This window comes from Physeter macrocephalus, chromosome 6 (genome assembly GCF_002837175.3).
Source record: "Physeter macrocephalus isolate SW-GA chromosome 6, ASM283717v5, whole genome shotgun sequence".
In the NCBI taxonomy this organism is placed as follows: domain Eukaryota; kingdom Metazoa; phylum Chordata; class Mammalia; order Artiodactyla; family Physeteridae; genus Physeter; species Physeter macrocephalus.
This window is the reverse complement of record NC_041219.1, coordinates 28,408,714-28,421,579: the sequence shown is the minus strand read 5'-3', so window position 1 is coordinate 28,421,579 and position 12,866 is coordinate 28,408,714. Positions and strand designations below refer to the sequence as shown.

The 12,866-nt window shown below is 44.8% G+C and overlaps 1 protein-coding gene across 6 annotated transcripts in view; it reads left to right on the top strand.

The window, feature by feature from the left end:
• The window catches only part of TMCC3 (transmembrane and coiled-coil domain family 3), a 70,479-nt gene that overhangs the window by 47,905 nt on the left and 9,708 nt on the right, over positions 1-12,866 (top strand). For 5 of the 6 annotated variants that reach the window (XM_024127399.3, XM_028490451.1, XM_028490454.1 and 2 more), the window contains one exon: positions 11,049-11,965. In XM_024127399.3, the coding sequence (XP_023983167.1) occupies positions 11,049-11,965 (917 nt within the window). Of the gene's footprint in view, positions 1-6,988; positions 7,063-11,048; positions 11,966-12,866 lie in introns of those variants that run through there. The other variant, XM_028490452.1, reaches the window with a different exon arrangement.

Below are 12,866 nucleotides of genomic sequence, written 5' to 3'. Positions count from 1 at the left end.
TCATGGACATTAAAGTTTTTTTCTTTAAATGTAATGCTGTTTATAATTTTGGTAGAACTAAAAGCAGCCTTTTATTTCCAATTGCTATTTGTTGATAATGCTGCTGGCTTACATTAGAAAAAATAAAATTGCTCAAGGGAAATAACTTCAGTATTGCAAAAGGGAAAGAAATTAATATAGATCAGTTTTCCTTTGCTCCCTCAAAACTATGTTATTTCTAAGCCCTGTGTGATGTCTAGTAGTGTTCTGATCCATTTAAAACAAAATTCTATACTACAGATCATCCAGTACATATGCCCCTACCCCAGTATTTGTTATAGTACCGAAAACAAATTAAACCCCTGGCCTGCAGGGAATAGTTCAATTATGAGGCTTAGGTTTGCTTAGGGAATGTGCTTTAGGGCCTGAGTACCAAATGCTATTTTCTGGCTCAGTCTTAATATAGCATCTTTTCAAAGGACGTGGACCAAATTGTGACCCTACTTTCTCTGGGTGCCCTGGGAAAGGAGGATGGAAGGAGCTGTGCCAACTTATAAGCTCAGTGTGTTTGACCACATTCCCCCAATTACATTTGGGAGTGAGTCTAGTTTCATCTCCAGGCAGCATTGACATACCTAGCATCTTTAGATTAAAGTTCACCTGCCTCTTTCCAATGAGAATCAGGTTATGATAGGCACATGGAAAATATAGGTAGAGTTGCAGTAATACCCAAAAGTTCTAAAAAAGGAAGGAAAAGCAAATAGGCTCATCACCAAGTCTAACAGTTACTCTCAGTTTGGTTCTGAACTTCCTAGTATCCACAGCAAAAAGGGAAACATGATTATTGGTATCTGATAGACACCCCTATCATATTTTCCTATTATATCCACTTTATGTATTGATCCAAGAAGCTATATTTTAGTAGACAAATTGCCTTCCCTTTTAGGTAGGGCACCTATAATGAACAGAGCATAGATTGAAATGAAAAGTTACTCGGGTATGTATTCAGGCTGCTGCTTTTAAAAGCAGGCATTAGGCCAAGTGAGATCTCCAAGGATTCTTCCACCTCTGAAAGTAACTTCTCTTGCAGGTGACTGCCACTCATACGAAGTTATCCATCATTGTGTATCTAAGAGGGCGCTAGGTGTCCTTGAAACACCTTGTTCAGATTGGAGATGCCGAAAGACAGCAGGACAGAGCTGGATTTGTAGTTATCGCTCAGAAGCTTAGCTTAAGCACATGTCCCTGCCAAGAACACTCACCCTCCATGTTTCGGGGGTAGGGGAGGCGGTGAATAAATGCTATCGGAAAAGGAGAAGGTTAGGCCTCGGCCCTGCGGGGAGGCAGGCCTTCTGCCCGCAGGCTTCCTTTCCGGCCATTCTGCGCTGCCCACTGGATCAGGGCCTTGGGAACCATTTTTCCCCCCTTAGAGCTGCCTCTGCTCCCTCCGTTCCTGGGGGTGCTTCTCCCTTAGCCCTCAAAGCAAGTGCTCAGGTCCCTTTCCCGGGAAGGTTTTGCTGACAGACGCTGCTAGGAACGGACGGGGAATAGCCGTGGTGGGGACGGATCCCAGAACCCCTCCGAAGTTGTTAGGTTAGTGTCCAGGGGTTCTCACTCACCCCTTGCCTTGGTTTGCTCTGAGTATAGGAACTTAAAAGCCTCAATGACGCTTATTCGAGTTTAGTCCTAAGTTTGGGGCTTCCTGTTTCCCCTTCTTTAGAACCCACCGTCCCGCGTCTCCCCGCAGGGAGGAACTGTGACCCCTTCCATCAGGAAGGCGGAGTTCTTGGTAGAGGTGAGGGGCCGGCGTTAGGGGCTCACTTCCCGTCCCTAAACTTGCCTGTTTTTGAGGTACATGGGGTTCCCAGAGAGTCCTGCCTCTTCTCAGCAGCACCCTTTTCTCATGTCTCCCCACAGCCTCCACCGCTCCCTCCCTTGGGGGATGTGGCTGTCCTTTAGCTGCAGGCGGTTCTCAGTGTATATTGGTTTTCATTACCATACCCTTCCCCTCTGCTCTTCAAGGCACAATCCTTTTTAATCTGGCCTCCCCCCTCCTTGAATTTAATTCTTGTATAGATTATAAAGTACACAGTAAATCTTTACCAGGTGAGGGATTAGTTTGCATTAATTGAAAGCTCTTTTGAAGAAATAGGTATTTTTCCTAGTGTATGTAACTCAAAGTAGGTTACCTACCACTGTTGCCTGGTAGAGGCTAAATGAGAAGATAATTATTTCTAATTACAATATCAAGTGTTTGTAAGTGCTTGAAGATATTTGAAGAATTTGTTTTTGAGAACCCTGAACACTTTGCCTAATCTCCCTTACACTGTTCATTAGCAGTATCTGTGGATAAAGGATTGGGCTTTCAAAAGTACGTGTATTCCAGCCCCGGTTCCAAATGATCCTTGATTCCAGGTTTACTTTACCTGCAGTCAAGAAGGAGAACTTTTGATGCTACAGATTTTCTTTTTTTAGTGATACCAAGAGGAAGAGGTGGGGAGAAATAAAACCTTTATGGTAAAACTAGTGACTCAATTCCTGTTCTGTACACCGTGAACAGAATGTGCCATTGTCAGAATTGAACTACGAAAGGAAGTGTTCTTTGTCTAAACAAATTAGAACAAACATTATACTAAGACACTTTACTAATAACATATCCTTTTGGATACCACATGAGTGTCTTTCAGATTTTTCATTTTGAGCATGTAGTGTGGAGAAGTAGCTTTCTTCTCAAATATAGGTCTTGAATATTCTGTATAGGTATCCACATGAATAGAGTAATTACGTCTTGATAAGGATGCTTATTGAGCCTTCAGAGTTATTTTTCCAGTACAGATTGACTCAATTAGCAAGAAAACCAAATGTTTGATGCTAGGGTCCCGTGAATGGGTTTGCTTCCCTGAGTTCCGTATTCACTGAGCGGCTAGACATTTTGCAAGTGTGTATCAGGTGACCACAGTGTAGCAAGAGGGAAGATGGCTTGGTAGCATCATGTATATTACCAGTAAGAAAGTGATATAGGGACTTCCCTGGTGGCACAATGGTTAAGAATCCACCTGCCAGTGCAGGGGACACGAGTTTGAGCCCTGGTCCGGGAAGATCCCACATGCCGCGAAGCAACTAAGCCTGTGCACCACAACTACTGAGCCAGCACGCCTAGCGCCCGTGCTCCGCAACAGGAAAAGCCACCGCAATAAGAAGCCCGCGCACCGCAACAAAGAGGAGCCCCCGCTCGCCGCCATTAGAGAGAGCCCGCGCTCAGCAACGAAGACCCAACGCAGCCAAAAATAATAAATACATTAAAAAAAAAAAAAAGAAAGTGATATAAAGCTCACATTCTTCTGATAGAACATACAAAGTTCCCCCCTTCAGGGCCATGCTGAGCAGTGCCTTGTTTTCTCAGCTCTGTCACCCAGCCTAGGGAAGGGTGTCTTCCCTTCTCTCCAGGCAAATCCATGGCTTATCTGCTGAGCACCTGTTCCTGTATATGTCTAGATATCAACTCATCACTTGTGAGGCCCCAGCATCTTCTTTATAGGCCCCTTATCTTACTTGCTTTTCTGGTTTTTACCATTTTTCTCCTTCTCCTTCTTCTCTTTGTGATTGTAAATGCGTGGGCATGATTCTGATAAAAGCAATAGCTTTCTTATCCTCATAAAATTATTTTGCCTCCATCACTGTTTGCCTTTTAGAGCGTGGATGAAGAGGAATGGACTTTACAGGCCGTGCCAAACCCGAGAGGGGTGTGGCTCCAGGTGGCAACACCAGGGCCATGGTAGGAAGTCGTGTGGATGAAGATTTCAAGCTCAGCATGAGGGTTGGGTCTGGACCGAACCCGGAGTGCCCACAGAAGTCCCGATGACCATGTGAGGGACAGTGCAGAATGGGTTCTCACGCGGTTGGTGGCTTGTACAGATCTCACAGTCTTGCATATTTCATATAAACTGAGTGGAGCCCCAGCTAAGGCTGTTTATTTTTTATTTATTTATTTATTTATTATTATTTTTTTTTGTGGTACGCGGGCCTCTCACTGTTTTGGCCTCTCCCATTGCGGAGCACAGGCTCCGGACGCGCAGGCTCAGCGGCCCTGGCTCACGGGCCCAGCCGCTCCGCGGCATGTGGGATCTTCCCAGACCGGGGCACAAACCCGTGTCCCCTGCATCGGCAGGCGGACTCTCAACCACTGTGCCGCCAGGGAAGCCTAAGCTGTTTATTTTTTGTGGATTTCAAGAAACATACATATTCTTTATGAGCCTTGCTTTTCTCATAAAATAGGGCTGGTGTGAAGAATATGTGAATACATAAAGAATATTTAGCATAATGCCTGACTCATAATAAACGTACTTGGTCAGTATTGTCAGGGAAGCATGCTCTGGAGACAGACGGCCTGGATTTCTAGGCAATTTACTTAGCTTCTCTGCATCTAGTTTTCTCATTTGTAAAATGGTAATAATAGTAGAACCTGTCTCAGATTTTTTAGCCAATAGGATATAGCACGTGTCACTAACAGGATATTTTTCCTCCCGGGCATGTGGTAGGATTGAAGTTAGGTAGGGCCAGTGCAGTGAGTTCAGGAAGCCCAGGAGTCCCTTCTGGGGAAATCTTTAGGAACCAGTGGACGATTCACCAAGTTCCCTGCCCCTGCCATGGCCACCAGCAGCATTCCTGATGGTAGGGGCTCCATCACAGCCTGGGTCCCTCAGCCTACTAGCAGCAGGCTTGTTAGCATGAGCGAGAGACAAGCCTTTCCCTTTTTTTAAGCCCCTGGGATTTTGACGTCGATTGTTACCCCAGCAAAGCCTAGCACATTCTGACTGGCACACCAGAGGAACAGCCTTGATGCTACACCTAAAGTTAGATTTCAGCTGAAATGAGTAAGAGTACAGAATGTCAGCTGTGTTGGCTCGGACACTTAGGCCACAAAAACCTGCAAAAGCCTTTGGATCCTGAACCTGTAGCTCCTTTGTGGGCCTGTCTGTAACACCGCTCTCATGTGTGCTCTGAAATACCTGTTGCCTGGGCAGTGACCGCCGGTTTGAAGGACCTGACCCTTTCCTTATATGATCAAGCTCAAGCAGCTTTTCTTTAGGCAAAAGTTTATCATATCTGGCCTCGGGACTAAGCAGCTGGTTCTTATCTGTCCCCTGGTTCTGATCTCTCGGCCCCTGCACCTTCTGGCCACTCTGTGACCCCAGAGACCCAGGCTCTCCTGCCTCAGTCCACGCCCAGTGTCCACAGGAACCTGCATTCCCCTTTCCAGTTCTCTTGGTTTGGGTGGTGTGCCTCTGCTTGGCTATGCTGCCCTTTTTGTTCATGTCTCTCTGGAGCTTTAGGGGGCACACATGAAATGTCATGGGGGACAGCCCTCTCTTGAAGCTTGAACCATGTGTTTGAGCAGCACTGGTAATGACCGAGATGTGCCTGGCATTCCAGTGAGGAAGGTGAGCTCCCGGGGGTAATGGTGCTGGAGGGCTTGGGTTGGAGCAGAGATGATTCAGTGTCAGGTTTTGACATCTGTCCAGGGCTTAAAGCTTTTCCTTGCCTTTGTTCCAGAACATTGAGATGACAGTGGAAATGTTTCTGCTGCCAGAAGGAAAACATCATTAGGAATGGCTTTTCACTAGAATACTGGTGGTCTGCTTTTCACATAAGGTAATAATAGACAAGTAATTCGGAGAGAACTGAAGGAGGTTAGCAGTCATTTTTAAAGACAGCATCTTTTCTGCCAAAACGGTAATTCAACTTCCTTTTTTTGTTTTATTTTATTATTTTTAAAATTTTGTGGCCGTGCTGTAAAGCATCTTACTTCCCCGACCAGGGATGGAACCTGCTCCCCCTGCAGTGGAAGTGTGGAGTCTTAACCACTGGACCACCGGGGAAGTCCAGCTTCCTTATTTTTTAAAAATTGGAAAATACAACAGCATAATAAAAAGCATGATTCCTTACAATCCCACAGTGCAAAGATAGCCATTGTTAACAATTTGGAGCTTGCTTTTCTTTTAGTTTTTTCATACAGGTACATTTTTTAAATGAAATCGGATTGATAAACAATAGGAAACCTTTACTGAAACCATTTTCTGTGCCAGGAAGTCTTTAAGTACTTCATGCACAGTATCTCATTTATTTCTCACGACTCTTCAAAGAATCATTATCTCCATTTTACAGAAGAAGAAACTGAAGCACAGAGAGGCTAAGTCATTTTTCCAAGGTCACACAGCTCATAAGACTGGTGCCAAGATGGAAACCAAAGCAGTCTGTCTCCTGAGCCCAGGGTTTTGACTATCCTGTGGCACTGTCTCACAGTCAAGATAGCTTGGAGTACCCTTCATGGCATTTTGCAGTGTTACCTCTGAGTTGTCTGGTTCTATCTCCTCATTCTATAGATTAGGAAATCAAAGACCACACAGGTGATTAGATATACCTGAGGACATATAGCTGGTAAACGTCAGTGCCAAAACTGGAGCACGTGTCCCACGATCCACATGCTGATTGACTCTGGGCGATCTGTGGACCTTTGTCCTCCTCCCTGGGCCCCAGCCCTGAAGCAGCTGCGTTGTACTGGTGACCTCCGTGCCGAGTCCAGATGAAATGGAGGACGGAGGACTCCCACAGCTTTCTTCCAGCATGTACCTGAAATCCCAGTTTGAGTTCAGGGAAATGTATGGGCATCTAGTGATACGTGTTAGTTGGCTCTTAATTATCCTGCAGAGCTAGGGCTGCAAAAGGCTGAAGCGTGCAGCCCAGCAATAGTTCCAGCTTTCCACCCTCATCAGACATTTCTAACTGAGCTTTGCCAACCAGCAGTAAGATTGATTGATTGAGCTTTAACCGCTGTTGCTTTCCTCCACCTGGACTCTCGGGGACATGACAGGCATTGTTGTAGCTTGAAAGTAAGCCAGAAGTCAGCCAGCCATCCGTGCGTAAACATTCCTGCGTACGCGGCTGGCCCGGCCCAGCGTCTGTGAGAGAACTGGGCCCTTGCCCTGAGATGCTGGGGCTGGGTGGCCAGCTGCCATGGGCTTGAGAATTAAAGGTTAAGAGGAACAGGTGATGCGGTGATGCCTTCTTGCTGTGTTTGGTAAGGTAAGATTTAAAAGCCTCTGTATCTTCAGAGGTTTGGTGGACTTCTTAATAGGGGATATCAAGCAGGTGTTTTTTTTTTTTTTTTTAAACAACCTAATCTGATCTTATCAGAGCTCCAGGAGGGCAGGAGCCCTCCTTATGACTCACAATGTGGAGCAAAAAAAAGACAAGAGGAGTACATGATACATTAATCAAAACTAACGTATTCTGTTAGAAGTCAGGTTCGTGGTTACCTCTGGAGATGGGGGTGATGTTGTTATGACTGAAGGGGGCACAAGGGGAGCTTCTGTTCTTTTTTTTTAAAACTGGGTCCTGGTTACACTAGTTTCACAGTTTGTGAAGATTTGAGTTTTATTCTTTTTAGATGTGCTGTTTTCTGCATGTAAATGAAGCTTCAATTAAAGTTTAAGTCTTTATTTTTATTTGTGTATCATGTTGCTCATTCATACTCAAAAAAATCTGTTTAGTTGAATTGGGTTGAAATGGTGTAGAACTTACTACCTAGGTATTAAGAAAACATCCTTACCTGGAATTGTCGGGTCTATCTGGACTGAACTGCTATGGTCATTTTTTTGTTCTCTTCAAATGTATCTTAAATGATTTCAGTGTAGGTTCTCCTGGAATAAAGAATGATGTCACTTTAGTTCAGCAAACATTTAATTGACAGCCTCCTGTGAGTAAGGGACAATGCTAGCTCTACTAGCTGGGTGCAGGTATGACACCACCTCTCCCCTGAAGGAGTAGATGAGAGATAAAAGGAGGGATAAAGTACCACAAGAGCACCATGGGGGAATCACAGAAGGGACAGGCAGCTTTCTGGTGGGACTAGGAAAAGATTCATGGAAAAAGTAGCATTTGAAATGGATTGTAAAGAGTATGTTGGATTTTGGGACCTTCCAATGCAGGGGACGTGGGTTCGATCCCTGGTCGGGGAACTAAGATCCCACATGCCTTGGGGCAGCTAAGCCTGCGTGCCACAACTAGAGAGAAGCCCACGTGCCGCAACTAAGACCTGATGCAGCCGTAAATAAAATAGATAGATAGATAGATAGTATGTTGGAGTTTGATAAACAGAAGTGGATGGCTGGCTGACATTGTGAATATCATGCATATGAACTTTAGGTTGCGTGGTTCACTTAAGATGACTGGCATCCATCAGGTGCAAGGTGAGGCCTGAAAGGTAAGCTGTGGACTTAACAGTGACCAGGTTGTATTACATAATTGGGGAGGCGCTAGGGAGCCAAAGAGATTTTCTGAGAAGTAGAGTAGCACAGTCAGATTGGATATCTTCAGTGAAATCGAATTTCCAGCCTCGTGATTGTACCGTTACCGTTAATTACCCTGTCTGCCCCAAACAAACATTTCCTGGGCTTAGTGCATCCTTTGTTACTGTAATTTGAGCCCATTCCTGTTTGGGTCCGCTGGTGAGCCATAGCTGCTTGGCTTCCATGAACTTCCTGTGGTCATCTCTCCAGGACTTGAAGATGATCATTATGTACCTTCTTTAGTCCCTACACCCGTCCTTCCCCCTTGACCAGGTGAAGTCACAATTCCTTTATTCCTTTTTCTAGTCTTATAGTGATTTGGCATTTATTTCCTTCCAGCCTTTCCTATGTGATGCTCTTCTGCCAGATAAAGCAACCGGGGTCTCTTATGGCAAAGCTGTGTGTGGGAAGAGAGGGGTCGAGAAATAACGCTAACAAACTTTTGTAAGTTGTGAAAGAGGCCTGACCCACCGACCTAGGATTGTGTCCCACTGTACCATTGGGCTCCCCCCTTTCGGAAAAAGCCCTGGGTAGCCTTTTTCATACGGCAGAATGTTAATGCTCATTGTTGGAAATGGTCCACATTTGAGCCTGAGTCACTTTGGCAGTATGAGGTCTGTTATTATCTTAGCGATTTTTTTAATACGTCAGCCTCTTCTCTCCTTAAAGAAAGCTAACTTGAGCTGAATATTGTCCTGTCTCCCATTGTTTCTGTCAAGACTATGTCAAGGCATTTCGCTAATCAAAGGGTTGCTTAACTTGACAAATAAGATGCTTCAGTTTAGATCTTAAGTTTTTTTGTTTAGAGATTGTGTTCAGACTCTATAAAGACCTGTTTTTAGTCCTCTGGGGACAAGAGTAGTAGAGTGTCCTGAGGTGGAAAAAGGACCAGCGTTAGGGTGACTTGGATTCAAATCCTAGCTCTTTAAGTCTCTGTTTCTACATGTTATATGGATGTAACACATTCTTTGCCTGCCATGGTGGTGAGGCTCAGACAAGGCAAACCCTGTGGACATTCAGTGCCTGGCACACAGACCACATTTGCCTCTCCCATTCATTCATTCATTCATTCATTTATTAATTAATTATTGTCAGCAACAATTCCTCACTCAACAATACCTCATGGAAATCCTTCCAAGTTTCCTAGTATGGTTTTTTGTTTTGAATGTTTGAATATTATTTTATTTATTTTTTATACAGCAGGTTCTTATTAGTCATCAATTTTATACACATCAGTGTATACATGTCAACCCCAATCGCCCAATTCATCACACCACCATTCCCCCCCTCACCGCTTTCCCCGCTTGTTGTCCATACGTTTGTCCTCTGCATCTGTGTCTCAATTTCTGCCCTGCAAACCAGTTCATCTGTACCATTTTTCTGGGTTCCACATATATGCGTTAATATATGATATTTGTTTTTCTCTTTCTGACTTAACGTCACTCTGTATAACAGTCTCTAGATCCATCCACGTCTCAACAAATGACCCAGTTTCGTTCCTTTTTATGGCTGAATAATATTCCCTTGTATATATGTACCATATCTTCTTTATCCATTCGTCTGTCGATGGGCATTTAGGTTGCTTCCATGACCTGGCTATTGTAAATAGTGCTGCAATGAACATTGGGGTGCATGCCTTTCCCTTTTAGAGCACAATCTAGCCACCCCCTTTGCCAGGGTGCTCAATGATGCTTTGCAATTCCTTTTTTCCAGGTGGCCCTTGAGTGAGAGAGCTATTTCACGTGGTCTTAATATTGTCACTGTTATGGTTGTTGTTTTTAACATCTTTATTGGAGTATAATTGCTTTACATGGTGTGTTAGTTTCTGCTGTACAACAAAGTGAATCAGCTATATGCATACATATATCCCCGTATCTCCTCCCTCTTGCATCTCCCTCCCTCCCACCCTCCCTATCCCACCCCTCTAGGTGGTCACGAAGCATCGAGCTGATCTCCCTGTGCTATGCGGCTGCTTCCCACTAGCTATCGGTTTTACATTTGGTAGTGTTTATGTACATGCCATTCTCTCACTTCGTCCCAGCTTACCCTTCCCCCTCCCGGTTGTTGTTGTTTTTAATCACTTTGGTTGTGGTTTGGGTTATTTGTTTCCACATCTGAATACTGTTGTTGTATTACTCAATTATTAAAATTAATCTTGCTCCATATTATTTCATCACATCTGTTTAATCATTCCATTAAGAAAGTAATTTCTTGTGTTGACGAATGTACCTACTGGGACTTCGCTTGCTTGCTTGCTTCCTCCTTCCCTCCCTTCCTTCCTTTTTTTTTTTTTTTTTTTTTTTTTTCCATTCTCCTGTTAAATGATTGAATTGGGTGCATTTCCCACAATGGTGAAGTTCACTGTGAATGGGGCATGGCAAGCATTCCAGTTACCTGGGCACTTAGGGAAACCAGAACAGACTTGATAACCTCATCTCATTATGTATTTTCTACCCTGGCAACCAAGAGTTACTATCTAATCAGGCAGAAAGTCAGACACCCCGGCAGAGGTGAATCTCATCGTTCGTATACATGGGTGCAGGAGGAGTTGGGTTGTTCTGCGTTCAACTTGAGAGGATAGTAGGGAGTTTTTATCTTTCGAATACTTGCAGTTTGAAAATCTGGGGCGTAAAGTATGTCTGTTGTGTGTGCACAGATTCCATCCCAGCGACTGTCTCTTCGACTTCCAGTCTTAAAGTGCTTCTTCCCTGTCTCCTCCAGGTAGAACGTCATGACATGAATACCCTAAGCCTTCCCCTGAACATCCGCCGAGGCGGGTCGGACACCAACCTCAACTTTGATGTACCAGATGGCATCCTGGACTTCCACAAGGTCAAACTCAGCGCGGACAGCCTGAAGCAGAAAATCCTAAAGGTCACAGAGCAGATAAGAATCGAGCAAACGTCCCGCGATGGGAATGTCGCAGAGTATCTGAAACTGGTCAACAGCGCGGACAAGCAGCAGGCTGGCCGCATCAAGCAAGTCTTTGAGAAGAAGAATCAGAAGTCGGCTCAATCCATTGCCCAGCTGCAGAAGAAGTTAGAGCAGTATCACAGAAAGCTCCGGGAGCTCGAGCAGAATGGGGCCCCCAGGAGCTCAAAGGACATTGCCAAGGACAACCTGAAGGACATCCAGTCCCCTCTGAAGGACGCCCAGGCCAGGGCTCGCGCCGCTCCCCACAGCCTGGAGAGCAGCAAGTCGGGCCTGCCGGGGGTGTCCCTCACCCCACCCGTGTTCGTCTTCAGCAAGTCCAGAGAGTTCGCCAACTTGATCCGGAATAAGTTTGGCAGTGCCGACAACATCGCTCACCTAAGAAACTCCTTGGAGGAGTTCCGGCCCGAGGCCAGCGCCAGGGCCTACGGCGGCAGCGCCACCATCGTGAACAAGCCCAAGTACGGCAGCGACGACGAGTGCTCGAGCGGCACATCAGGCTCCGCCGACAGCAACGGGAACCAGTCGTTCGGGGCCGGGGGCACTGGCACTCTGGACAGCCAGGGCAAGCTCACGGCCATCCTGGAGGAGCTCAGGGAGATCAAGGACACCCAGGCGCAGCTGGCCGAGGACATCGAGGCACTGAAGGTTCAGTTCAAGAGGGAGTATGGCTTCATCTCTCAGACCCTGCAAGAGGAGACATACAGGTATTTCATGCTCTTCTCTTCCCATTCTTTCAGGAGCACGAGTTACTACCTGTGGAGAGATTGCTCGAAGGTGATATGCTAGAGGTTGTATTTTCTCTAAATACGGATATAGGTCAAAAGGCATTTAGGAATCGATAGTTCTTTCCATACCTTGTGATTCTAAGTTTTGTAATTTGTGACTTGAAGCCTGACAGCTTAGAGAAAGACCTTATACATGTGGGTCTGTTAAAATATCACTATACAGTCGATGACTCGTGCATATTGAGCTCCTGATTCAGTAGGCTGCTGTTATGAGGTCTTGGTACACTAATTCGTAGATCTGTATTTGATTTCCCGCCATAATAACTGTCAAGTCAAAAATGAATTGTCCAGCTAGGTAGCTTTTATTTGGTACATAAATCTTGAAGTCTTTATATAGTGTATTTTTTTATGATATTGTATTTTGCTCAGTAAACTTTTCACCCTAAATGAAGAGCTCTCAAAAGGAATCTTAAGATTATAAGTATAATCAATAATAAATTCAAATCCTGTCGATTATATTAGCTAATTTTTAAAGTCCGGTGTTGTGTAGGCTGGCTTTTAGGTGCCTTTAGCTTAACAAGTGTGTATGCCCAAGTATGAGGTGATTTTCCACCATTTTCCCCATAAAAATATCGCCCCCCCCCCCAGTCTTTTGTCAAATAAATGTTAACTTCTAAAAATGTAGATTAAAAAATGAATGCCTATTATAGATGGTAAGAGTTAAAATTTAAATTTAGTTTACACGTTTTTTATGTGATATATGATTTTATATATGTGTTAATTTAGAGATGTGGCTTTTTTCGGCTGTCATTTTTTTTTTTTTTTTTTTTTTTTTGTGTGGTACGTGGGCCTCCCACTGCTGGGGCCCCCCCCGTTGCGG